This window comes from Serpula lacrymans (genome assembly GCF_000218685.1).
Source record: "Serpula lacrymans var. lacrymans S7.9 unplaced genomic scaffold SERLAscaffold_11, whole genome shotgun sequence".
Lineage (NCBI taxonomy): Eukaryota > Fungi > Basidiomycota > Agaricomycetes > Boletales > Serpulaceae > Serpula > Serpula lacrymans.
Genome location: NW_006763300.1, coordinates 1,480,670 through 1,506,924, shown reverse-complemented (window position 1 = coordinate 1,506,924; position 26,255 = coordinate 1,480,670). Strand labels below are relative to the sequence as shown.

General features: G+C 45.7%; 11 protein-coding genes across 11 annotated transcripts; 9 read left to right on the top strand and 2 right to left on the bottom strand.

The window, feature by feature from the left end:
• Positions 1-1,090: 1,090 nt before the first annotated feature.
• SERLADRAFT_351119 (uncharacterized protein) lies at positions 1,091-2,204 on the top strand (the record flags this gene model as incomplete). The annotated part of the gene is made up of 4 exons (XM_007321667.1): positions 1,091-1,324; positions 1,382-1,716; positions 1,770-1,844; positions 1,889-2,204. 4 exons carry the CDS (start codon positions 1,091-1,093, stop codon positions 2,202-2,204), a joined length of 960 nt encoding a protein of 319 aa, XP_007321729.1.
• Positions 2,205-2,636: 432 nt separating this feature from the next.
• On the top strand, positions 2,637-4,327 carry SERLADRAFT_475004 (uncharacterized protein; the record flags this gene model as incomplete). Its single annotated transcript, XM_007321666.1, has 6 exons — positions 2,637-3,147; positions 3,205-3,395; positions 3,459-3,593; positions 3,651-3,743; positions 3,795-3,867; positions 3,917-4,327. 6 exons carry the CDS (start codon positions 2,704-2,706, stop codon positions 4,115-4,117), a joined length of 1,137 nt encoding a protein of 378 aa, XP_007321728.1.
• On the bottom strand, positions 4,255-6,424 carry SERLADRAFT_451941 (uncharacterized protein; the record flags this gene model as incomplete). The annotated part of the gene is made up of 9 exons (XM_007321665.1): positions 4,255-4,477; positions 4,535-4,720; positions 4,771-4,967; positions 5,027-5,068; positions 5,119-5,262; positions 5,320-5,443; positions 5,493-6,129; positions 6,185-6,310; positions 6,365-6,424. The coding sequence occupies 9 exons, from the start codon at positions 6,422-6,424 to the stop codon at positions 4,350-4,352; spliced, it is 1,644 nt and encodes a 547-aa protein (XP_007321727.1).
• Positions 6,425-6,731: 307 nt separating this feature from the next.
• SERLADRAFT_441157 (uncharacterized protein) lies at positions 6,732-7,673 on the top strand (the record flags this gene model as incomplete). The annotated part of the gene is made up of 4 exons (XM_007321664.1): positions 6,732-7,004; positions 7,071-7,125; positions 7,183-7,275; positions 7,342-7,673. The coding sequence occupies 4 exons, from the start codon at positions 6,732-6,734 to the stop codon at positions 7,671-7,673; spliced, it is 753 nt and encodes a 250-aa protein (XP_007321726.1).
• Positions 7,674-8,514: 841 nt separating this feature from the next.
• On the top strand, positions 8,515-8,966 carry SERLADRAFT_372580 (uncharacterized protein; the record flags this gene model as incomplete). Its single annotated transcript, XM_007321663.1, has 2 exons — positions 8,515-8,620; positions 8,689-8,966. 2 exons carry the CDS (start codon positions 8,515-8,517, stop codon positions 8,964-8,966), a joined length of 384 nt encoding a protein of 127 aa, XP_007321725.1.
• Positions 8,967-9,086: 120 nt separating this feature from the next.
• SERLADRAFT_474997 (uncharacterized protein) lies at positions 9,087-11,259 on the bottom strand (the record flags this gene model as incomplete). The annotated part of the gene is made up of 8 exons (XM_007321662.1): positions 9,087-9,335; positions 9,407-9,707; positions 9,754-9,998; positions 10,051-10,359; positions 10,414-10,526; positions 10,582-10,964; positions 11,023-11,091; positions 11,141-11,259. 6 exons carry the CDS (start codon positions 11,074-11,076, stop codon positions 9,540-9,542), a joined length of 1,272 nt encoding a protein of 423 aa, XP_007321724.1.
• Positions 11,260-11,612: 353 nt separating this feature from the next.
• Positions 11,613-14,375, top strand: SERLADRAFT_474991 (uncharacterized protein; the record flags this gene model as incomplete). The annotated part of the gene is made up of 6 exons (XM_007321661.1): positions 11,613-12,030; positions 12,308-12,443; positions 12,501-12,568; positions 12,622-12,725; positions 12,778-13,419; positions 13,472-14,375. The coding sequence occupies 6 exons, from the start codon at positions 11,772-11,774 to the stop codon at positions 14,063-14,065; spliced, it is 1,803 nt and encodes a 600-aa protein (XP_007321723.1).
• Positions 14,376-15,495: 1,120 nt separating this feature from the next.
• SERLADRAFT_397501 (uncharacterized protein) lies at positions 15,496-16,658 on the top strand (the record flags this gene model as incomplete). The annotated part of the gene is made up of 3 exons (XM_007321660.1): positions 15,496-15,791; positions 15,858-16,337; positions 16,385-16,658. The coding sequence occupies 2 exons, from the start codon at positions 15,884-15,886 to the stop codon at positions 16,501-16,503; spliced, it is 573 nt and encodes a 190-aa protein (XP_007321722.1).
• A 756-nt stretch (positions 16,659-17,414) lies between these two features.
• On the top strand, positions 17,415-18,992 carry SERLADRAFT_441152 (uncharacterized protein; the record flags this gene model as incomplete). Its single annotated transcript, XM_007321659.1, has 7 exons — positions 17,415-17,584; positions 17,649-17,818; positions 17,871-18,070; positions 18,124-18,393; positions 18,469-18,640; positions 18,705-18,848; positions 18,901-18,992. 7 exons carry the CDS (start codon positions 17,415-17,417, stop codon positions 18,990-18,992), a joined length of 1,218 nt encoding a protein of 405 aa, XP_007321721.1.
• A 781-nt stretch (positions 18,993-19,773) lies between these two features.
• SERLADRAFT_410409 (uncharacterized protein) lies at positions 19,774-21,263 on the top strand (the record flags this gene model as incomplete). Its single annotated transcript, XM_007321658.1, has 7 exons — positions 19,774-20,083; positions 20,143-20,339; positions 20,393-20,549; positions 20,621-20,673; positions 20,736-20,907; positions 20,969-21,112; positions 21,172-21,263. 7 exons carry the CDS (start codon positions 19,774-19,776, stop codon positions 21,261-21,263), a joined length of 1,125 nt encoding a protein of 374 aa, XP_007321720.1.
• A 247-nt stretch (positions 21,264-21,510) lies between these two features.
• SERLADRAFT_451931 (uncharacterized protein) lies at positions 21,511-22,608 on the top strand (the record flags this gene model as incomplete). The annotated part of the gene is made up of 4 exons (XM_007321657.1): positions 21,511-21,660; positions 21,725-21,776; positions 21,828-22,178; positions 22,240-22,608. The coding sequence occupies 4 exons, from the start codon at positions 21,560-21,562 to the stop codon at positions 22,606-22,608; spliced, it is 873 nt and encodes a 290-aa protein (XP_007321719.1).
• Between the last annotated feature and the right edge of the window lie 3,647 nt (positions 22,609-26,255).

Here is a 26,255-nt window from a genome sequence, read left to right as displayed (position 1 = left end):
ATGGCTATTCAAGTTGTACGTAAAGCCGGCTATTATAGTAAATTAAATATCTACGGGCGGCGACACAACCACAGTGACTGGGTTCATGGTGATGTATTTTTATGACTCCTGTCCTTCCTGTAAAGATATCCATGATGGGAGTATGATGAGCAGCTCGAGGAAGTAAGGCACAGGTGTGTGTTACTCACGTTCACAATCTTTTGATTCTGATGAGCTTGGATAGGTGATACGCTTTACATAGGCGATATACTATCAAGAAGAGTCACAGTGGATTCGCGCACTGTTACTGACAATGGTTAGTTTATGCTTTGCATATTTCAAAGTTTTTCGAGCCACTGCACTGCATCATGTCGATGGAAACTACCTCATACATAGCTGGCACTGGACAATTGGTGTCCTTCAGTAGCTATAGGGTCGTTGACAGTGCGTCCGGAATTAGCAGGCTTGATTATACTGGACTGATGGTAAACGTTGGAAAAATCAACAGAACAATGGCCCAACCACTGTCATAGAAGGTATGTCCGAGGTGCCATGGCAGTCGCGGACTTGAAATTTATTATCCATAGGCTCGAGCCGCAGACGTGACAGAACGGCTACCAAAACTGGTTTGCTCTATGGACGTATGCACTCCGACACCTTTGTCATTTGTGCCGGTGGTTGTGTTCTGATGCAGTGGTATGTGACATGTGAACGCTGGCATGTCTATCCATATCACAACGAGTATCGTTTAGATCACTTCCATCATGATTATGGACTTCCACCCACTTGTTCACGCGCAGGGGTATGGCTGCGATCACTAATCATTGATAAACCAGACACCGCCGCACTTGAAGGACCTAATTCTACTACGACGGATATTACCCAGCTATAACTCGGTCTTGTGCTGTCACCGAAAAGACAGCACGGCATGGGCTCATGTTACTCGGGTCCTAATCTCATGCTGCAACTTGACAGACCAATCAGTCACACGATGATGGTATCATTTTAGTGTCCTAGCATGATTCGCCTATTCTCAGAATACAGTTATAAACGACGCACCTCGAGCGGACACCTTTACTTACGATAGTCACGGCAACCCAAAGCTCCTAAAATGTCGTCAAGTTCCTCACCTGCTATGGCTGCGCCCATTAACGAGGTGGCTGCATTAAAAACCGCCTTCAGCTTGTTGCTCATCGGCACAGTTCTCTCCTCGTGTCTAATTCCTATCCTTATCGCGCTCTTTGTCTTTTCCAACGCTAGTTCTCGCCGACGTCCAGTTTTTTGGGTAAACATCGCATCAATCCTTCTCGGCCTCGCAGAAGGGGGCGTCAATATTTATGGAGTGGTACGTCTGTGCATAACATTGCCACTTAAATAGCGGGATTAAACTTGGGTTTTCCAGGTACATAACATGTTATCACCCAATATCCCACCGCTGCCTGGGCTGGTCACTGCACTACCCGCTTTGTCCACTCTAGTTCCTTTCATAGCAGAGTTTGCTTTGGTTTTGCGTATCATCGCTGTCTATCCGTACACAACCACACCACGGCTCAAGTTTGCAGCTATTCTAGCCCCTACTGTCTTATGCAAAGTGCTCCGACTTGCATTCCTGATCACTTTTCTGGTAAAATTTGATGCAGCGGTCCAGGGAAGCGTCTCTTCAATAGCGGATGGTGAAGCACTCTGGGGCATATGGGAACCCAGAGCAGTCTGGATATTGGAATGTATTGATAACGGGTAAGGGATCTGTGCACTCCCTATAACGTATCTTACCATCGCATACCATCCAGATACGTTTCCATCGTGTTTATTCAACGCCTACGAAGAAAAAGCATCACATCAGAAGGTGTTATCCGACCTCGTGAGTATATTACCAGGTGTTACACGACTTCACGAATCACTTAACCAGCGCTCTAGGAAGAATGGTATCCCAGATGCGCGCCTTATTTCTCATTGCGCTTTCCAACTTTGTATTTCCAGTGCTTTTGGACATCATCATTCTTGCTATCGCTTTCCACACAACTTCGTATGATGCAACAAGTATGGTATTGTACGTCGACAACTACGTCACCATCATCAGTGTGGTATTTGCCACTCTTTGGACATCGGTCTCTCGAGAACACGGTCAGGAAGAAGACCCGCAGACAATCGCGCTGTCCACCATATATGGCGCATCAGTTCCTTCGAGTAACAGTCAACGTTCCGAATCAGGTCCGTCTCCATAAATGTAAATGCCACATTAAATTGTAAGAAATTTATTGTTCTCTAGCAGATATATACGATGCCAGGCGAAAGTGGGGACCAGCAGCTCTAAAATCACCGCAGCTAATGCCCGATGTTTAAATTCTTCCGGATCCATGATGTACTAGTATGTTTGGGGGAATAGTGTCAGCGCTCGGGTGATCATGCCAGTGATGACTTTTATCTTTGTACTTGGTGGTCTGTTTATCATAAAACCGCGACTTGATTGGAGGCAATGCAATAGCAAAAGATCTTGTAACATACACCCCCAACAGGGCTAGAGTGCCCTTTACTGATATCATGCGTATCTTGATTATATTTCACAGTTTTCACTCAGCAGCCAAACTTGTGAGCTAGTGGTATAGAGCCCCGGCCCGGAAGCCGATAGCCAGACTTGATACTGCTTGAGCCTGACCACGACGACCAAGTTGAAACTTGATTACATTCAAGTTTATCAATTTTACCAACCTGCTTTTATTTCGAATGGCTCCAATCAAAGGGAGCTCATTATCTCGTTCCACTCGCTTGGCAACTCATACAAGTCCTTATCATGCGTCGGTGACCCTTTTCAAGGTAGAAGACAGCACTCCAGAGTCAGACTTTGTCATACCCGTAGCCTCTACGCGACGTTCCAAACGGCTACGAAAACCTCTTAGTGAGACAGAATCCGCTGTTAAGGCTGAAGATACCCTTTACAAGAAAGAAGACCCCATGGTGGTATCCGAAGCGCCAGGTCCATCTACGGTGTCCAGGCCCAAATCTCCCCGAAAACCAAAGCCAATCCAACAATCACTGAAGGTTCCCCATCCAGCGCCACCCAGATGGCGAGAAACCTACGACACAATCAAAGAAATGCGGTCTCATATTGTAGCACCTGTCGACACTATGGGCTGTGATCAAGCGCAACTGAAGGAGAGCGATCCAAAGGTCAGTTAATTGAACTCGTTAATGTGACCAGCTACACCAATTTCACTGTTTGTGCAGAGTCAACGATTTTCAACCCTGGTTTCCCTCATGCTGTCTTCCCAAACAAAGGACGAAGTGACCGATGCTGCTGTCGCTAAGCTCCGCGAAGCTGTTGGTGGAAGCCTGACTGTCGACGCAATAATATCGGTAGATGAAAGCACCGTTTCTGAAGCCATCGCAAAAGTTGGCTTTTGGAGGCGAAAAACTCAGTATGATACTCATTCAAATGTTGTCGCAACCTGTATGCTCCAGCTGAGACTTGGTTTACATAGGTATATCAAACAAACTGCGCTACGTCTACGTGACGAATTTGATTCCGATGTACCTAAAACTGTAGACGAATTGTGCTCTTTACCTGGCGTAGGGCCAAAAATGGCTTTCTTGGCTTTGCAAGTAGCATGGAAATTGTACGCGGTTTTACCATCATCAACAAGCTAGACATCGCTCACTCATTGCATTTGTAGGAATGTTGGGATAGGTGTTGATGTTCATGTACACAGAATAACGAACAGATTGGGTTGGCATCAGCGACCGACAAAGAACCCGGAAGAAACAAGGTATGGACTTGTATTATAAAGCACCATTTTCAGAGGATTTGACCCTCGTAGGCTTAATTTACAATCATGGCTTCCCACTGAGTTGCATCCAGAAATTAATCACATGCTCGTCGGCTTTGGCCAGGTCAGTCTTCATAGTGTTGGTGTTTCCGATTTATTTAGTATTGAAGTAGATGGTATGTCTTCCTGTGGGGCCGCTATGTGGATCGTGCCGGTTGAGTTCGTTGGGATTATGCCCCAGTGCGCAAGGGACTGCTACGGCAAAGAAGCGCAAGACGTCGGCGCGCATGACTGTTGATGAACCAATACATCCTGGCCCCAAAGTCGAAATCGCCATAGAAGAGGAACGGCTCGTGCAAGTGAGCACAGACTGACCTTTCCCAAACTTTGATTATATCCTGGTGTCTTACCACCTTATCTTGAATCATGCTGATGACTTATTTGTAGTACGTGTCTTCAAGCCTCGTACATATACTTATCATATAGATATATCGTTGCAAAATATTTTAATTCAAGATACTAGCGTACATGCGCAGTATATATCGTGATGATAGACGAAATTTTGACATGATTACTATCTTTTTCAATAGCACCCACAAATTTCCATCAAGATAAATTCATAGCCATGTCCCAGAAGCCTTTCTCCAGTCTGGTACATTTCTCCCAAACTTGACGCCACTCTTCAAGTCTGCCTTCAGATGGTGGGTCAGCAGCAGCTTTAGTCTCGATTGTTTCTGGCAGTCGCAAGTCAACATTAGCCAGATTATGTTGCCTCAAAAATGGGTGCCCACCAAGTCCTTTCCTCACTGCACTCTGGTAGTCTTGCCCAGAATAGTCTTCGATCCACTTTAAATAGGGGTTTCCATCCCATACTACCCAAGAATTTGGTTTGCAAGCTTCTTTTTTCAACCACAGTCCCACCTCTCCATAGCCTAGGAGACAGGCCATCAATGCCATGGTCAGTTTCATACTGTCCCCTGTGTGCGTGTCAAAAATATAAGCTAACACTGAAAAGACACCAACATACCTTGTAAGCCAGTGTCAATGAGGAAGGCACCATACGCTGTGGTGGCTGGAGATTCGGGAGTGTTTTCTAGTACGCTTTGACTAATACCCCATTGAGCACAGAATTCCACATGCATTGAACTCTCGCGAACAACAGTGACTACCGTCTCCATCGCAGCGCTAATAGGATCGTATGCATGCGATTTGGTTGCTAATAAGCTTTATAATAGATACTCTAGTCAGTACTGCATAAATCAGCCCACAAGGAAAACACTCACGCATATGCACGAGCATAGTATTTCAAATAATGATAGTCTTGTCTAGTGTGCGGTTAGTGTGAAAAACGAGAATCCGAGTAAAAACAACAAACTTTATGAAATGCAAGAAGGATCCTCTTTCCAATATTCCTTTCCCGAGAAGCTTGACAAAATCGTGTTGTACATATCCTTTCCAAATGCTTGCGGTACCTTGGATGAGCGATCTCGTCAGTGGGTAAGGATTGGTTTGCGATCGTCTATATATAAGTTCGGAAGGGTCAATATAGTAAATTACGAGCAGATGCATAACACACAAAGGGATTCTTCGTATTAATATGGAGTGTAAATGATTCAAAGGGCCAGAACCATGTCCAATCGAAGGCGCTGTTTCGATAGCCAAATGCGTGTAAGCTGTGGCTTTTTTCGTAGCTTCAGCCACTGAATGCACCGTCAGTGATATCAACAAGAAAGTTAAGAATCGGCATACAGTCGACACCCATTCCAAGTTGGCACGTCAAGGCAGCACTAAGAGTGCAACCAGTCCCATGGGTATTCGTGGATTGTAAGCGAGGTCGGGGGAACAAGTTTATCTCCCCACTGCACTGACAGAGTACATCAATAACAAGGTCCACGGCAGGTATCCTTCCATTTTGCAGAATCTCCATGTTTTGATCATAAATATCATCAGGTGCCCAAATAATACGCGGATTAGCGGCAGTTACTCGACATAAATCTTGATACGTTAATGGGATATGACCACCTTTCAGAAGGACAGCTCGAGATCCTAAGGAGAGAAGATTTTGTGCAGCCGTGAGCATTTCTTCCAAACTTGTTATATCATCCGGTAACCCGCTCCTGGAAAGGAGAAGTTTTGCTTCTGGAATGTTCGGCGTAATAAGTTGTGACAATGGGAATATTTCTATTATCATGCTCTCAATGGCATCTGGATGGAGTAAAACATGTCCAGACGTAGAAACGCAAACAGGGTCGCAGACGAGAGGGATCATGGTCTGGGATTGATAGTGCTGCTTGAGAGTTTTTGCCACAGAAAGCACGTTATCGGTATCATAGAGCATTCCTGTTTTGATAGCATCTACATTAATATCGCTCAAAACAGAGCGAATCTGAACAGTTCGATGTAAGATTTTGTAAGAGAAAAATGCGAGGTAAGGTGCATACTTGCTCTGCTACGAATTCCGGTGGAGATGGATGAACTGCTTGAACCCCAGTGGTGTTCTGAGCCGTCATAGCGGTTATAACACTTGCTCCATAACATCTATGTGCAGTAAATGTCTTCAGATCCGCCTTTGATTATCTATCAGTGTAGATTTGACAACGAAATGGTATAACCAATCATACTTGGATACCAGCACCCCCACTTGAATCTGTACCAGCAATAGTCAAAAGAACCAGAGTCATTTCTGAGTTAAGTTGGTTATCTGGGCCGAACGGTGGACTTGATATCAGTGTCCCGCTATTTAAAAAAAAATCCCCTTTACGCGGCGCTGGTAATCCGATAATTTACGATTGGTATGGTAGATCCCTTAACAATAGACAGCCCTGTGTATCACTCTGAGAGCCTGGTTAGTGGATGTTACAGTGGGAAGTGAATTCGGCTAAGATAAGTCGCGGAGTGCAGTAATGAAGGTTATTTGGTTCCAAGGCTGTCGCCAAACAAAGGTGAGAAACACTGAACGATTGGGTAGGAGGCTAGTAACCTCAACTCATGTCTTCACCCATCCCTGAGCTTGACTCTCCTCAGCCCGTGCAGAAAAAGACGAATGTTAAGGACAAACTAAAGAAGAAAAAGTCATCGCAGCAAATATCTGCACCTGGTACAGCCGTGCAGGGTAAAAATGAAGGTACCAACCCGAATTGGGCGTATAAACCCCCAGAAGGATCAATACTACTGAACAATGGCGACGACGACGATCTTGATTGGGATGCTCTGAACAAGGATGATAACCTTGAGCTGTGGCTAATACGCGTACCTGATACGGTAAGTATTAGTTGTACTGGAGTGGAATCGTATCTTATTCTTATTCTTATTCTTGTGTCTTTGTAGGTGAAATCGAAATACCTCAACGGTCTTAAAGTCGACCTACCATCCTCATCAAAATGTTCGAAAATAGGCAACATAACCTCAAAAAATGCAGTACATGACCTATATTCTATAGGGGAAGGCGAGAATGACTTAATCGGTGGTGAAGAGCTACGGGATATATCATGTCTAGTACCTCGCAGTAAAAAAAGAGGGAAACTTTATGCAGGTATTTTATTCTTGTCTCGTTTCATCTAGGCACGCTCAACTTCAACTCAAACCTTTCTCTCTGCAGCTCCCAAACCCATAGCCCGTCATATAGTTGTTTCCGCTCACGAATCATCTGTCGCCCAAACTCAGACCGGGCCACATTCGGCAACCATATCACAGAACCCTCCACGACATTCTTATCCCAAGGATGTTTTGAAACATTGCTTCATGCCATATGGCTCCCGGAAAGCTGACATTCAAGTTGGAGTCAGTGACGGGAGAAGCACGGGGCAGGAGGAGTCGCTTGAAAAGGGGGCTATACCTTCCGATGGAAACCTCAAAACCTCAAAAAGCAAGAAGCGTAAAGTGGAAAGTGAAACACCCAAAAGGACGAAAAAGGCGAAAACAGTTTCGTGATGCGTCTTTAGTGAAATTCTGGTTAGTGACCTCGATGATGAACAGATGAACGATTCAAATCTTCACACCCCTTAAGGTATTAATTGTGTTACATCTCGCCGCTGGAGATGGAGATGGACTCGAGCGCTGGTTTGAAGATAAAACGATGGTATTTATACTGGCATTTTCCCTGTTTGTTGCACTTTTTATTTTCTACAGTTTTCCAATGTGACTGATAGTTCTAAGTCATTGATATGTTGCTCAAGTTCTTCTCCTACCCGGCAGTCCGTAGTTTGACATCCAAAGGTTTTTTGTCGTTTGATACGTCAACCGTTGCTGATACTAGCTCATATATGTGATCTTTGTGAGTAAGCTTAAGTGCTAGAATGTGTGATGTGGTGGGCTACTCAGGCATTACTTATTAGGCGTTACCTAGTGTTTCGACAAACAAACCCAAGGTGAAATTTGATTCGAAAGTGCGGTGTGACTGGTGGAAAGAACAACCGTTCAAGACACAACAGCATCACCGAAAATAAGAAACTTAGTGACACCACCCATGGGCCCGGGCGTGGAAGGAGAACTTTGAACAGCCATGCCCGTGGTGAAGACTATACAAGCATGATAACTGCTACGTCCTACAACTAGGATATATCACACATGGAATCTCAACCGCCATCTCTTGGGCGAGGGCGGCGATAAAATATTTTCAGTCTCCATTCAAAGCATGGATAATGTCGCCTCCCCCAAACGAGAGATCAAGGATACGAGAGCACAGATTGCATGATGTAGATGCCATTGATCTGATCATTTGGAAAGTCTCCCTGGATCCCCGCGACAGCGATTTAAAGCAAAATTCAGTCTTATGGACGAAAAGGACTCATTGAAAGCTCTTGATATGATACCCGAAATTTTCTTAGAGCCGTCTGTGGAGAGCCATCTGCACATCGTTGTTCAAATTTTAGCCACCGGTGAGTTGTCTGTCGTTGACTCTTCCCTTTATAATGCTCATATCATCATCTGGATTCGGATTCTGTAGCTGCGCCGAATGTCTCGCCTATCTACCAACGAACTGAGTATATTTCAAAACATGTACCTGAAGCCCCTTCGTCTGGCGGAAAGCCATCTGTATTCCCGGCTAAACAGTGCAAAACCGAATACCTTTGCAATCATCCTTCCGAAGCTGCCAGCCCTATTCCCGTTACGCTTCTGGAGCATATTCTGCGCAGTTCATGGATGATTTATCAAAACTACGAAGCAAACTGCCAGCAAAGGGCACACTCCCGCACTTATCGCCTTCGAGAAATCAGCTGGTGACTAGTACATGGTAGTTATGGAAGTCCTTGACATTACTCAATCCATTGCGCGGCGCATAGCCTCCTACCGAGGCTTTAACGATTACCGTAAGACTGCTGTGGACCTTGGATCGTTGGAGTAAGCCGACTTCGGCCTGATTGAAAAGCTACATGTTGCGGGTTACGTTCATGGTGACCTTCGTGATGTCAATCTCTTTGTGCAAGATCAACATGACAAGACATCGACCAACTTTATGCTCCTTAACTTTGATCGGGCTGGTCCAGCTAAAACACGCTATCCGATTTACGTCAATTGAAAGGGAATCAATCGTCCTCAGGGCGTGCTGGACAGGAAGAGGATTGAAAAAGCGCATGATATAGACATGTTCAGGTATCTATTCCATCCCAAGAACTACAAAGCTGGGATGATTTTCAATGACTTTAACACATTACCGATCCAAGAGGGAAGCAGCTGGAGTAACGATCAGGAACACTGACGTCTTATAGAACGTACAAATAATATCTGATAATTATGAGATACGTTATCTAACTTAAATGCTATCCGCGTAGTGATATGCTCAGTCTGATGAAGCAATTAATAGACACCTAATGCTGTTACTATCTCAAAGCAGAGTACAAGGAGTAACTGGCCAACTAAATCCATCAGGGCTGAATGAATTGGTAATGCATACATGTCTGGATCGCGTTTTCTTGACCACAAGAAGTTGGTTAAAAACTGGGCCAGGTATAGAGATGTGCACACCTGCAACTGGTTCAGTATAAGTTCAATATAATTTTGTGTTACTCACCGCGCAACAGAAAAATACGACAGAAAAGAGCGCAAAGATTATCGGTAGACGAAGCCAACCAAGGGCTCGAAGCGTGCTTAAGAATGCGACCTCTATGGGTAATGTTACGAGTAGCAAGGTGAGCATCACAAGCCTAGGAGAAGGCTCCTTGCTATGTCGCGATGACGAAACACGTGTGGAAGCCGCAGCGTGTAGTGCCGTTGATAGACGGGAGACCAGGATAGAGCCAACACTCCCGGGTAAACCTATGCCATTTTTCGTTAATACCAGAACTAAACGAGTAGCAGTTGACCTAACCGCTAATCACGATGGCAAGTAGTGGGAATCCTTCATATCGGGAGGCAAAAATGTCTAGCACCATTCCTGTCCCACTGCTGATGAGCATAGCGCCAAATAGTGGGGACCATCCCTGAGTGACAAGACGCCTGACGAAGGTATTTTGACGGACAAAGATAAAGCAAATGATTGCTGACAATATTAGTAAAATACCAAGGATTAGAGGATACAAAGTGTTGAGGAAGGTGATGAGGACAGATGAGACAGCTCCAATGAGACACAGCGTTACCAGGTCGCCCAGACATGCAGCTATTGGTGGTGCAATGTTATCTGATCATTTGGAGTATAGGATTTAGTGATATTGAACGTCAATAAGTTGTTTACCTGGGTCGCGACCAAACCGTCGGCACAAGACAATGAGGGTACACATGAAAGACCCAAGGATTACGCTCGATATACAGGTAGATAACATGGCGCTCGACGCTACCATGGTAAACCTATTTAACATGTCCTATCAGGTATTATGCAGCAATGAAATAAACTAGCACTGACTCCGTTAATCCGGATTTTAACTTTGAATCATGTGGTGGCATGGGACGATGAGGTAGTCTAGCATAGTGGAAAACAGTGCTGTTTGTGTTACCGCTGTCGAAGTCTGGCGTAGAGGCGATGGCAGATGATGCTGTTAATTGAACTATAGAGCCGACAATAACGGAAACACAGGCGGCCACAAAAGACACCACAGTAGCTTGCACTTGGAGTAAAGATAAATTCCCAAGTATAATTTTTCGCCTTGTAATGGGATCATCGAGTTCACCGATGTTGGCTGCTGTTCCAAGCCTCGCAGAAAGATTCATTTCCAGGTTTCCCTTGAGATTAAGAACCACGGGAATAATTATAATCAGTTCGTCAATGGTCTGCATTGCTCTCCAACGCTAAAATTAGTTCACAGTTAAAAATGGACGAATACAGACATCCATGTAGGCCACTCACAGAAACATGATCGAGCAGTTCGCCGGTGAACAATAAGCCGACAGTAGTGAGCATGAGTGTTGGTGCACTCTATTAACAAGATTTACAGGCAGTAACCGTATATTCAAGAGACACTTACTTCGATGACAATATCCTTGACTTGAGGCCAAATACCGTTCGGACGATCTCTATACCGTTCAGTGCCTCTTGTTCTACCCGCTGTGCCTAGCAGAGCTGCACTTCCATCATCTATATCCTCTAAGTCGTCATATTGAAGGTTTTCCCGGGGTCCATACTGAGTGGGGCCGTCCTGGTATCGAGGGTTGGGCGTAACAGCGACGTCCTGCAGGTCGGCGAGCTCGACACCTTGAGTCATATCTGGTGGAGTATTATTCCCATTCCGCGTTTCTTCCATGAATTGCGAAGTGGCCTAACATGCAATAGTGTCGCGCACAAAAAGTTTGGTCGCGGTATAAGTACACCTTTAGCAAATTGAAGGCCAATCCTTGGAAGCTATAATAGTTGTAACCGTGAGAACCTGTTTTTGGTGGTAAACAAGGACAAGCGTGGCATTGACGCTCATGATACGGCGTAAACCTTGTTCACACCTTGTTCCCGTACTTGATTCTGACCATCTGGATATCGCGACAGGCCTGCTTCTGCCTCTTTAGGTTTCTTTTACAGGCAGGATACAAGAGCGGGATAGCGGGGAATCCTTTAGGTACTGAAATTTCGATCCCGGAGAGGCTTTTGACTTCGGGAACGTCGCAATGTCGTCCAAGCTGTCTCCATACACTCCTCCAGTCAATGCACGGTCTTTATTACTAAAAAACTCATCCGAGGCCGTTCCTCCAACCGAAGAACTGGAAAACCTACTTTCGGAACTGAGAAATATGAAGCAGAAGACGATGGAAAGGGCGAAGAAGGCTGGCGAAGACCTGAAGGTTATTGAAGAATCTATGAGACGAGTAAAAGAGCGGGAGAAAGGAAAAGCTAGGGCTATTGATAAGGTCAAACGAGAGCGTGGGTGTGCGTGTATTTTGCTACCTCTATATGCTAACTCTCATCGCGGTTTCCGATCATTATTTCCACCAATGCACGCTCTTTCATATTCGGCACATTTGCTGGCATATCCTTTGGCGTTTCAACCGCTTTCTACATATCTGGACCGATACCCCGACTGCTTTGGTCTGGTCGCAATTCCCATGTCGTGCCACTTCGCGCAAACGGAACTTCACTCGATGTCAATACGAATCCCGTACCTGCTCGTGTGCATATTTTGGCCGCATCGCTTAATACCCTCCAGTCACACCGATGCCTGAAACCGACGAAGGCAAATATTCTACTTCGCCGCATAATGTTCCTTCAAAGGCTCGGCCATCACCAATCCCACTTTCGTCGCTCCCCCCTTCTTCAAGATCCTCTATGGACCCCCGAAGGCCGTAAGTTTTCGTGAGAGGAGTGATCGCCGCATAAACCTAAAAATGCACCATTTTCAGATTAACGGATGAGCTCAAGAAAAAGAAGAAGAAACGGAAACGAGATGAAGATAGTGACCTCGAAGTTGGTAAGTCGACCCGTTAATTCTAATGACTCTTCTTTTGTTGACTTTTTATCAAGATTCCCAGCGTGCCATTAAAACGTCTCCTCCTGTACCATTCGCGCCACCTTTCCCTCCCAAACCATCTAAAATCGTTTCATCTGCCTCGATCATGCATCCTAAAGTAGGGCAACCCGATCTACGTCTTCTTATTTAATCTGACATTGTCTATGCAGCCCATTGCTGGTCCAGATTTCAGTGTTCCGCCGCCATCTCAGCTTCTTCCCGCAAGGCCTCCAGTAACTTCAGCCCCTGTTCCCGGACCAAGTAAACCTATAGATGTTACAGAAGACTTCAGCAAATTAAAGCAGCCCTCACAGGTGCTTGTTAGTACATTTTATGCTAGCGTGGAGCCGTGGATACGAGGCATCAAAGAGGAAGATATCGGATTTATGGAATTCACGGCTGACGAAGTTGAGCCCTATGTTATACCAAAACTGGGCAGGCATTACACGGAGGTTTGGGAAGAAATGGATACGACCGCATATGGGGCCCCGATTCCTGGATTCCCCCCTGTTCGAGCCGGAGAGGGTTCGACCTTATCTCCTGGCCAAAAGTGGGATCCATCGACTTTAATGGAATCTGATCTACTGGTTGAGGAGAGAAGTCATGGTCCCCTCACGGAGCGGTTGGTCAGCGCTTTGCTTCCAATGCCGGACGTAACAGTATGGAAAGGAGTGAAAGCAGCAGAGGACGCAATGGAAGGACGGCCAGGAGGAAGTGGGGCAGCGGCTGCGAGAAAAGAGAAGATGAATGTAGTAGATTTGGAAGAAAGGATTCAGGATACCATGCGCTTTCATGGGCTTTTAGACGGCACAGTAAGTGGAAGTTTCCATTTCCAGCGGCCTGCTGAAAGCAAAGAAATCATAGCCCGACTATTCCGAAAAAGTGGATGACCCAATAGCGACTGCTTTACGCCAAGCGCAACGCGAGCTTCGGACAGTGGTTGCGACGAATAAAGCACGCAGGGCTCGTCTCGCCGCTATTTCTCGTGATCGGCTTGGCTATCAAGAATATCTTGACGTGCGCGAGTCTCTTGACAAGAATATTACTACGTTGTACACCAAGCTGCAAAAGAAAGACGGCCCAAAACTTAGCAAGAAGAAGAAGAAGGGAGCTGAACCAAATGGGGTTGGGTTAGGGAGCGTTTCTAGTATCCCTCCACCGTCACCCGCAGCACTTGGGCTGGGTCCAGACGACGAGAATAAACTGGTTGTGTCGGATCATTTGAGGCAACTGGTGGAGACTCGACGACAGTGGGTTGATGCTGTTGGTGCGGTTTTTGAGGACAAGGAGAAGGAATGCCCTGGAAGGATCTGGGGTCTTCCGTCGAAGAGTGTGTATGATGGGATTGAAGAGAGCATAAGGAGAGAGCTTGATCATGCGGTGCCGACCAATAGTTCTGGGTCGAATCGACGGACTATTCATGAAAATGGCAGATCAGATGAGATGGATGTTGGATGATTTGGTTTGTGTTCGAGACTGCAGTGTCCTGTCGAGCTTATTTGTTCTGCTGACAATATGTATGAGACCCTTTTATATCACCTTCCCATACAGCATACATAATAATATCCTCCTTGTGATGTGGTCAGCATCGAGATAATGCTTTGTCTCAGTGAGACACATCCGAGTCAATCTAATCTCTTTCCTGTTCTTTTCGTCTCTGAATGAGCAGTTACCAGCCATGTTCTTTTCAGACCTGTATATATCCACAACAGGATTCTTGCTAGTGCATCATACCTAGTCTATGGAAATACTGATGAAATTTGTACGGTGAAGAATGAAACGAAAGTGTCGAACCTATTGGTGCTTTCCTAATCTGGTAATCCAACGGGGATACTCAGGCTCAAGGCTCTGACAGTGACCACCATCATTCATATCCTTTCCACCTTTCAGATTCTGTCTAGCTATTGGGTAAGTACACTGTGCGACATAATGTGGCGTACAATAAATCATTTCCAGGACTATCTCTCCATCTAGGTCACGCCGATACCCACCACTCAATATCCAGTTATCCCCCGTACTGATGCAGATTATACTATTGGTTCCATAACTAATACATTTCGTGCTTTCACTTTTAGTCGCGCATCCTTCCCCTTGTATTGTCAATCACCTATGAGGTCAGTCTAGTCCAGCTTGCGCGTCATCTTAGGCTTATGCTGGACTTGTCATGACTACCATTGGCCGTCCAACTACACGTCAAATTATCGCAGCGAGAGTCATGAAAGGGAGTAGTTCACGAGGAGAACACGCGAGAAAATCTACTCGGGTCCACCCCAAGGTCATTCTACTTTTCATCTGAGTCTTCATCAATTGAACTATTTGAGAATATAGAAAACAAGTACTATCCCCAAGGTAATCTTAAAAGTGACCAATTAAAATACACTCTTGATATTCTGAATACACCAGGGCCCTAGACATGGGCCTCAAAATATAATCGCGAGCGATGGTTCGTCACACTCGGCCAAGAACCTCTGCCACGGCCGCGTTCGCCTTTCCGACCTCCCCGTTCCATGCATGGACTATCCTGAGCGGTACGAACACCCACAAATAGAAAGCAAGCGCTTCAGATGGATCACCATACCGAAGGATCTGACACCATCAGATTATCCCCACAGCTTGTTCAAACTTCTCAATCACACCACCGACGAGTTCTCCGATGTACCGTATTCTTCCGTCGAAGGGCGTGGTCCTCCTAAACGGATAGTAGGCAACCCTGGCGATATCTATTATGATTTCGGCGAACGTGACGAAAATGATTCAAATAGCTCTCGTAGAGTTTGCAGTGCAATTTATATTGGCCAGGTCGATGGGTGGAAGCGTGTTGGTCGTTCAAACAAAGCAATCGAAAAATGCAATCACCCATACTTGTCAGGTTATGCATTGGAGTCACCTAGGTGGAGCGAGAAACATCAGAGCTATCAACTCAGTGGCGGTCGAGCTGTCTGGAGAAAAATAGATCTAGTCAGTCAAATGAACTCTGGCTTTAAAGATTCCGCGGAACCTCAAGCGCAGAAGAGAAAAAGGGACGAACATGAGCACGCAGAACCAAAATTAAAGGGTAAAAAGGCAAGGCAAGATAGAAGTCCATCGGTCGATGAAACACCAGCTTCCCCAGTATCAGTCAGCTCGGCGGTAGGCAACAGAGACCCGGCTGACTGCCCTAGATCCGCCTCGGGATTTTCTGAAAGTGCGTCTATATCCTGCTTTCCACATTCAGTATGATTTCATGATGTCGTCTGCATCATATTCACAGGTAGTTCCTCTAAGCTGCAAACTGTTATGAGTAATCCACCTCAAGGTATCAATGGATTATGGCATCTCAGTGGAGCAACAGCTGAGGATATGTCGACAATACAACGCGAGCTAAGGCAGGTGATGGACAACCCTGCGCACGTTGAAGGAACATATGCAGAGCACCAGGATGGAGACGATCGCCTACAAAAGCAAGTCGAACAGCTCTGTGGAAACTTGAGCAGTGTAGTACGGGAATATGCGCGACTCAACGAGGAACATGGTCAGGCTCAAGCAAGTCTGCAGAAGATGGCTAAAGAAATGCAGCATTTAAGGGAGGTGGACATTGGATTGCGCGAGGAAAATGGACATCTTCAAGAAGAGCTCCGGAAAATGATAGCAACAATAAGCGGTCTTAGGCATGAGAGTGATGAGGCCAAGCGCACTATTGCTTCAATACATCATGCCCACAACGAGAGGTCGGAGAGAGAGTTTCAGACAAGTGCGAATTACCATTCTTTATCACATTTGGGCTAATATTTTGTGTAGTGAAAGACGAGCGTGATTTAGCCTTACACTCTGCCCAGGCTGCGAATCGCGAGCTTGGCGATCTCAGGAAGCACTTAGCTGGACTTGCAAGCTTCTCGTCTGTGAAACTAGAGTCTTGATTGCCGCTGGCTATACGTGTGGAAATTCACAAAACAAATCGCAATACCATAGTCTTGTGGCACCCCCACGGACTAACGATTCCATATCTATGGTATAACTTACTGGGCAACGAAACGTTACACTTACCCCTTGTCGAATTCGTTTGAAACACTACAAATCGAAAATAACTCACTCTACAAACCTGGACTACAAACCGTGGTGTGTATAATATGGCAAAAGATACATACACACCCTCCAATTGCTTGATGACAAATACAAGATAATGTTTGTCGAGATAGTTGATTGAATGATATTGTACGGTTGGATTAAGGATGGTGCTATACAAGGCGCTACCAGCAAGCTATTAGTATGAAACGGAAGAGCTGGAAGTGAGCTATAACTATGTGGCGTGCGAGGATGCTTCACTTGTCTGTTTACCACTGCCAGTGGCAACTGCTTACTGCCAGCCTGAGGCCAGTGTAACTTAATCGTGATCAACTCTTGTTATGTCGTGTCAGTAATGAAAGAGTGATGAATACCACACCCTAACCACTACATGGTATTCGGCAGTTCATCATAGTAGTATTATAGTCACGGTAAGCTCCCTTTTCTTTCAGAGCACAAGCATTGGCAGCTGAAGTTTGTTTCAAAAAGGCATAGACTTGGAGACTACTGGCATCGCTGCAGTCCGTTTATTGATCCGACATATTATTCCGTACTGTCGAGGCTGAAAACACGCTTTGCCCATGCTACATTCGTTCTTCTCGGGTATGGATACACCACATGTGCCCACCGCACCCCGGTTTATGTTTAGGTCTGCCTCGTTGTCCGACACTGCGATTTCAGTGCATTGCGCACTATAAAGCTTGGGCCATTCCTTTGTGGAACTACAAAGTACTTGCCTAGCTTGAGAATATCAATATCTTACCTTATGTATTTGAAACCCATCCTACCTTTCGTAGTCCTACCTTTCCTGGTCAGCGCACTGCCCCAGCCACTGCGTACCGCAACAATTCCTCTCAATAAGCGGTCCAGCCTCAGGAATGCTGATGGGACCGTTGACCTGGACGCTGTCCATGCTCACATATCAAGAGTCGAATGGTGAGCGCATATGTCGTGAATTACTGACATTCTCAATAACTGCTTCCTTGTGTGAACGCGTCAGGAAAATACAGCGAGGTTTTGAAGCCTATGGAGAGAACGCAGGCGTCGAATTTCCTCAGACAAGACCTCAAGTTGCGAAACGTGTCTCAGGTTCTATCCCTCTAATTGACGATAGTAATGACCGCTGGTATGGGAGCATATTAGTTGGCACTCTTCCTTCTTTGTATACTGGTCCGTCAGCCGTTTATCTTCACTTCGCCAACAATCTTACATGGCATTATAGTTGATTTCGATACAGGAAGTAGTGATTTGTTTTTGCCTGGTCCAGAATGCGGGTCAACTTGTGGCGGGCATACACTATATAGCCCAAATGCAAGCTCTACGAGCAAAGATCTAGGACGGACATTCAGTCTTTCTTATGGGGATGGCTCTACAGTCTCAGGAGAGCAATATTCTGACTCTGTTCAAATCGCAGGATACACTGTTGGTAGTTTCCTCTTCACTCTCACGCATGCTGTTGAAAATAATCTTGATAGGCTACATCTCAGACCTTAGGTGTCGCCAACCAATACTCCAGTAGTTTTACTAAAAGTCAGTTTCCTCCTGATGGCTTGATGGGCATGGCTTTTCCAATACTCTCGGTATATGGTGCCAATCCTGTCTTTCAAACGCTTGTGTCAGAAGGAGTTCTCCCCGAGCCAGTCTTTGCCTTCAAACTTGCATCTTCTGGCTCGGAATTGTGTATCGGTGGGACGAACCCAAGTCTGTACCAAGGCTCTTTCACATACACACCTGTAACTTTTGCGGTGAGTTGAATGATCAAAGCAGCATGCTTCACCACTGACTGTTTTTTTGTTTTTTTTGTTTTTGTTTTTTTACAGGCGTACTGGCAGATCAACATAGATAGTCTAAATGCAAACAATGCGCAGATTATCGGTGGCGTGTCGGGCATCATCGATACTGGAACTACACTCATCGTTGCCAACACCTCCAACGTCAATCAATTTTACAGTGCTCTTAATGGAACAGATGTGGGGGGTGGCTCGTATACGTGTAAGCCAGCCAACGATATCTTTTTATGCATGTAGATGATGGTATTGAATATCCTTACATGCAGTGCCTTGCGATTCCATGCCTTCTATTAGTATAACGCTAGGTGGTACATCATTCACCATGTCGCCTGACACGTTCAATATCGGTGCCTACGACTCCACCGGTGAGGCTTGTGTAGGAGCTGTCTCAGCTAATGATGGTATCGGAGGTGTGTATCGAGCCTATCACCATTCTGAACCATCTTTTGATAACTCGCACAGACTTCTGGGTTCTTGGCGATGCCTTCCTGAGGAACGTCTATACTGTTTTCGACGTTGGAAATTCGCGGGTGGGATATGCCCAGCTGGCCTAAAGTGTGTATACATATGGGATATGAGCTAATAGCAAATGGTGATATGGGTACACTAGGGCAAAAAATCTCGCAGATGTGACTGACCACATGGACTTGACAGTAATAATGGACTAATATAAATATTATGGACCCCTCCCAATTAGACTCTTAGAGAGTGTGCGATGCTATCGGCGGCACATTGTATCAATCCGCCACAGCTCCAAAAGTGCCAGATCACTGAAGTTTGTACATATAGGCTTATGTTCCTTTTTTTTCCAAGTTCACGGTCCGTGTTATATACTATCATCGAAGTGTACTACAACTGAGTTTAGGCTAGATTGATTGGAGCTGGCCCTCAGCTGGCATCCCGTCATCTTCGATAATCAGCGGAATCGGCGCACTAGTGAGGCTCTACCGTTGTCTGGCACTTGGATCTGTTGAGTTCCAGCGTCAACTGGACTCTCGTTATTCGTACTCCGCACTTTAGGCATTCCATGTTGGCATTCTGCATGACCATATGTATACAGACCATTCTCGTAGTTAAGACCTCAGCGATTCTGTTCCCGCTGAGGTATGTTCATCTTCTCCTTGTACTCCTAGATTCTTTAATTAATAGCGATTCTGTTCCCGCTGAGATCACCTCGTGAATCTCTACAGGATCCACCCAGTAATACTCTTGGAGACCCTTTTCGTGAGTCTCTGGCTCTCCTAACAAGGTACTTAACTGCGGTATGGACCCAGCACCGAATATAAAGCAGATTCAGTGTCTTGATGGATGCGCAAGTGTTTTTGCCTTGAAATCATGCTTCTGGCAGCCATTGTAACTTTTTCCACTCTACTTATCCTAGCCTTGGCTCTCCCTCAGCTGGATGGCGTCCCAGTTTCTCTCAGGAAGAGGTCTAGTCTGTACGATTCCGAGGGGTCTATTGATTTGGATGCTGTTCCACTTTCTTCACTATCCTTCGAGCCACTATTCACCACAAAAAACTTCAGGAAGATAAGGCAAGGGTATGCAGCCTATGAAGAGAACACTGGTGTCGTTCCCCTTATCGACTATCATAATGTTTGGTATGGGAACATCTCGGTTGGTAGCCCTGCGTCTGTGTGTGCAGGTCTGTGTATCTTCACTCGTTCTACTTTACTATATTGATTTTCTAATGACGCGTAATAGTTGACTTCGATTCTGCTGGCAACTTTTTCCTTGTGGCTGGATCCGGGTCGACCTGCGATGGGCACAACGAATACAATCCGAACTTAAGTTCCAAAAGTACACGTCTGGGAGACGCGTTTACTAGTCAATTATTTGGTGAGAACTATACGATTTCCGGGGAGAAATATTCTGACACTGTCACCATTGCCGGGTACACCGTTAGTCGTCTCTTTATCGATTACGCAGCTCACGCTGAAAATGATAACGATAGGCTAAGACTCAAAATATAAGTGTCGTAGAGAAATACTCTGGCGCCTTCTGCCAAAATGATCACACTCCTCATAACTTTATAGGCTTGGCTTTCAAGGCTAGGCCGGGTGTATCGGTACAATCTGACACTCCTATCATTGAAACACTTGTCACAGAAGGTGTGTCGCTAAACCCATCTTTGCTGTTCAACTTGGGTCGTGCGGATCCGGCTAACTGCGCCTTGGTGCAGTGAACCACGAGCTATACAAAGGTCAATTCACTTACACATCTGTTGTCAGTGATGTAAGTAAAGCTACATGAAAAATTTATATTTCCTCTCTATTCTGATATACATGGTATCTCAGGGGTTTTGGCAAGTCAACGTAGATGGTCTAAACGTCGGTGGCAAGCGAATTATCAACGGCGTGGTTGGTCTCATCGACACTGCAACTACAGTTATTCTCGCCAACACCTCCAATGTCAGTCAGTTTTACAACGCTATTAATGGAACGGATGTCGGCGGTGGTTTGTACACCTGTAAGCTGTGGCCTAGACCGTCCTTTTGTGCACTCATAATATTGGAATGCTCGTGATGCAGTGCCCTGTCGTTCCATGCCCACCGTCAGCGTGACACTAGGTGGTACTACGTTTGCACTGTCCAAAGATACATTCGATCTTGGTCCCTACGACTCCAGCGGAGAGACTTGTGTGGGAGTTATTTCAGCTCATGATGATGTCGGAGGTAAATATTCTCTGAAACTGAATGCTTGATCTGCCACTCAAAATTGTTTGTTATTCTAGATGTATGGGTACTAGGCGATACCTTTCTGCGGAATGTCTACACTGTTTTCGATGTTGGAAATGCACGAGTGGGCTATGCCAAACTTGCCTGAAATATGATTGTATGATAATGAGCCTATCCGGGTCTCTTTCTTACATTATGATGTACACCATTGCCGCCAGTTCCGCATTGTTACAATTACAATATTTTTTATATTATGGCTCACGAGATATGATCGATGACCATTAGTCTTCATGCGAGCACGCCATACTATCGAACCCAGTGATACTATATATATACATACGAAATAGTCACTTGACTGACTTTTAGTTGGTCATAGTCAGCTATTGTAACTGTGTACTATCAACTACGTGCAAAAAGTGACTGGTTGTCTCTCCTTCCACTGGCATGTCACTTCCACCAACTAATATCCTCGATCATATCGTACATCTCACGCCTCCTGGATCAGTACAGGAGGTTTCACAACAATTTAGACAACTGGGATTTAAGTGCGCATTCAGATTACAAATTGCTTGAAAGAGACCTAATAAGTTGCATGACACTTTCCCTCAGCGTTATACCAGGAGGAACTCATGCGGGAGGGTTAACTGCCAATGCTCTTGTTGTATGCTTGATAATAGTCACTTGCTTTTCTCCTCACCAAGTTTTGGCCTAGATACTAGGGGATGACGCCTACCTGGAGCTTATTGCATTCACGCATCCTGCTTCTCATTACCCACCAGGTTCACCTGATGCCGAGAAACGCGCAGCGAATCCGTGGTCACACAAAGATCCTGGATGGATAGATTTTGCATTCTTGGGATCGTCGTCTGCATCAATTGCCAGTCTCATCAACGAACGTGGAAAGCAAGATGGCAGTGGGGTGACATACTCAACTGAGGTAGCTGGGGGGAGAGTGCGTGAAGATGGAAAAGTATTGAAATGGGTGATCTCCGCACCCGATGAGAAACATGGGAGGGGGGCTCTGCCATTCTTCTGTGGTGATATTACAGCGCGGAAGTGGAGGGTGAGCAGGTTTCGCCTTGTTGTGTCAAGTCAGTGGTGTGGTTTTGAAACACAACGTGCAGGTGCCTGTCGATCCCCCTTCTAACGCACAGCACCCTTCAGGTGTACTGGGAGTCGCATATGTCCGTGTCTTGGTCGAACATGCGTCGTTCCAGAGCCTCGCGGCGCAGCTAACGTCTGTTACTGGGAATTCGCCTGTTTCCGCCACTTCAACAGAATCAGTATGGGAACTGGAGGCACCAGGGAGCACGAAGGCCAGCTACAAATTGGTTAAGCCACGACTGCGTCTTAGTACACCTCTCAATGAAGAAGAGCGCGAGGCCCTCCAAAATAAAGGACCAGGAATCTATGAAGTTGCGTTTCGGGTTTCAGAAGGAAGGAAGACAGGCGAGGCAAAGACACCTTACGGAAAGCTTGTGTGGGTGTCGTAGTAGTTATATTGGACTCCAACATAATGATACGTAGCGTTTCCCGTGAAAGCAGCGTGGGGCTATAAAACTTCGCGTCGAATAGTTTATGCAAGATTTATCGAATGAAGATCTTATATTTCAGATAGACTATTTGAAGTCAGAATCCCCCTGGGATGAATGGCGACTGTGATCTGACCCATGGTTAGGTCTTCGTTGCGAAGCGATGAGTCCCGAACTGAGGCCTTGACGTCGATCGTCTCCATAGTAGGGTCAACAATGCGGTAGAATAGACTGAAGATCAGAATGGATTTTTTGCGGTAAAGTTATAGCTTAACTATGCATCCAACAGTGGCATTTTGTCCCCAACCTCGACAGCCTCTACGCCAGAAATAAGCCCCATATTTCTCAAGACCTTGTGCTTGGAATGATCCTTCAGGTTGGATCAACAACACCTGAGGGGAACTTGAATGAAGGTTTGCTGTGACCCTTGAGTCAGGACTTTAAAGTGATGACAGCCTAGAAGTTTATATATAAAAATGACTCCCATGATCATATCCATCTACCTAGATGATGCTATTCTTCGATCCAAGATAGATCTAGTTCTATGGGAGATGGATCAGCAAAAACTGTACAAGAAAAGGCGGAGCGTCCACCTGGACCATGAGCGTCACCTACTACTTACCATCGTTGGAAATAAGCACCAACTATCAATAGCATATATCATTTATGGGGGAGTACCGCGCGTTGATAATACATCCCTAGTATATGCAGCGCCGGAGGTTCTGCCAATTCCTGTCACCACGGGCAAGAAAGCGTGGTAGCTATTCCGAATTACCACGGATATGGGCGTGAACCTAATATTTTTGGCGGGATCATCAGTTCGGCCGATAACCACCAGATTCAAGTATTACAAGGTATGCAACAGCTGTACTGCTATTGCCTAAGATTGTGAGTGAACGGCATGCCCAAACACCACTTGAGTTCTATTATTCAATCATGTATCAGCCTAACTTGTTTCAATGCATTAGTTCTGTCCTTTGTTCTAACGTATTACCTTTGGTTCCGAGGCGGTTTATTGAGATCAAGGCTGAGAGCCCCAATGTCAGTACACACCTTTATTTGTGAGCAACATGCCCCGCTCAGGCAAACTATCACAGTCCTTGTACGCTAAGCTCTGGTGTGGTCGTGACTTCGGCTTTATACTACCAAGTTTCAAAATATCGAAAGTGGCGGAGACAGGCTAGCATGCAGCTAAAGCCCGAAGATCTATGATTGTTCTTCTTCTCCCATCTTATCAAAGAAGAGAAGAGAGGTGGCGGTTCTTTCACAAATCGTCAGTTTTAAGTTCCAGCATTGAAGACTCGACCCGCTGTCACGCGGCTGGTTCACAAAGGCTTGGCCACGCTGCGCTACTTTCGCTGCGCTGCCACTTACCTCTGATCGTTGGGAGCTAACTGGGGTCTGCATGAGCATTGATTAGGAGCTGACCTGATGCCTTCAATGTCACTGTTCTTGCGTTGCCAGGCCTGCAGGGGCCAGCTTTGGGATATCAGTATATTGCAATTATGTACAGTATCATTTAATATTTGTATGAACGTTTAATTCTGTATTGGCTAGGATTAAATCTTGTTGGGATGGATGAGAATTATAGGACTTACTCGGTCTAACGAGAGAACTACACGGTATCGGCCAGAAGGAAAGTCACCATTGCCATAGTGTTTATACTCACAGCTTGCAAAATGGCTCACAATGTCTGAACCTTTGATGATGACTGATTCCGTTAGAAACTCATCATGATACAAACGAACACCCAGAAGCGGGTATTGCCTGTAGATGTCGAATGTAGCTTCGAGAGGTGTTAATGGTCGGAAAGGCTTTACGAGCATGAAGTAATCGGTGATTTTTTTGCATGTCCCTGCACGAGAATGAACGAAAATCCCATCAATTTTTCCTGCGTGTGCCTCTGCCTCACGATCAGATTTATACAGGATCATTGAGTCACCGATGGATTTCTTCCCTGTCGTGAAACTGATCCCTCGGAAGGTGATCCTATCACGCTGCTGTACCATGGGACTTATGGGTATCGCTCCTAACGTCGTATGATCGTCTTCTGTACAGTACTGTGGTGTGGCCGACTCGTGCTGGATACAATGTAATAATTTTCTATACACCTCTTTTGAAAGTGGTCTGAGGGCGGAACTATCGTATGTGCCTTCGTCCAAGATTTCTGCCGCACTAAGGGTCTGCAAATCATTCAAAAGGGTTCCATGAAAATTGGATCCAAAGTATTTCTCGAATAGTGTTTTGAAATGATCCACAGCGTCACGGAGGCCATCACGAAGGCTGCTCTCAAAAATTAATGCCTTCAGATTACTTCCACGACAGAAGGATAAGAAGAATGTGAGTTCCATATCCCCTGGATGCACAGTGAGCTCGCTACAATTACTAGACAAGCAAGGTACTTACTCAGCTTATTATTCGTATTAGTTTTCTGCATAACGCCAATGTACCGTTCAAAGGGGAACGACCACCAGCCATGAACTGGACCGAATGACTCCATGCACTCCACTAGATGCAGTGCTGCGTGATGGTTTGTTACAAGAACATTTGAGGAATATAATGATATTAGAGAAGTCAGATACCGATGGAACGATTGCTGGATGATATGGATATGTGATGCTGACGTTGAGCGCATAGTTGCCCAGCGCACACCAATGACGAGTGCCAAGTAGTTATCGAGCATGTTTTTTTCTCGCTGGCTTGCTTCAGCATGTCCCCAAAGTCTGATCAACGAAATAACACAATTAACAGTGCAGGCTGTACGCCACTGGTCAGCTTTGACATAACCCTGGTTAACACTACCCAAATTCCTTGGAGCGCGGGTCATCCAGGAGGGGATAATAGTGTTAGCCATATCGAACCATATTTCCTTCAGGATACCCTTATTCATGATCGCGTTGGATGGTGACACGGGTTTGGATAAATCTACGACTGGTTCGTGGTACGGGGAAGGCACCTTGATCTCAACTCGGGTGGAAACATCCGACCACTAGAAAGGTTTGGTGAGAACTTGACTTTATAGACGCAAAATACTTGGAGCATACCCATTGTATGAGGGCATTTGCATAATCTGCTTTTACAGGCTTCGTGATCGAACGATCGACTACTACTCCATTCACTTGGGCCAGGGTAATCAAGTAACCTAATCGATAGCTCTTGAGACGGGTCAAAGATTTTGCTTTGAGCGCCTTAATTGTTCCGGAAATTTCCTCAGCTTGCTCCTCAGGGCTGTGAGGTTTCGTACGTTTTGCTGGGTCATTGGGATCATCTGCGAGAGCTGACATCTCCCATATTACAGTCAAGTGTCGCTTCAATTGGCCCAACAGCAGATTGTGCATAGCGTCCAAGGTAGCAAACTTCATAGGGTTCCAATAAGGCAACCGAAGGAGCTCGGACCACCGCACACCAGAAGCTCTCCAGATTTCGTGTCTCTTGGCCTCTGTAGGGGCATCTCTCCATTGCTGAGCAAGCTCCAAGTGCGCTTCCCAAGTGCGACGGGGCCAACTCAGATAGTCCGTGTTGGAAATATCATCCTTGTCAAGTAGACAGAATGAGCAAAAGAAATGGCCGCCGTGACCAGTGAATCCAGCGATTTTGCGGTGGGCAGG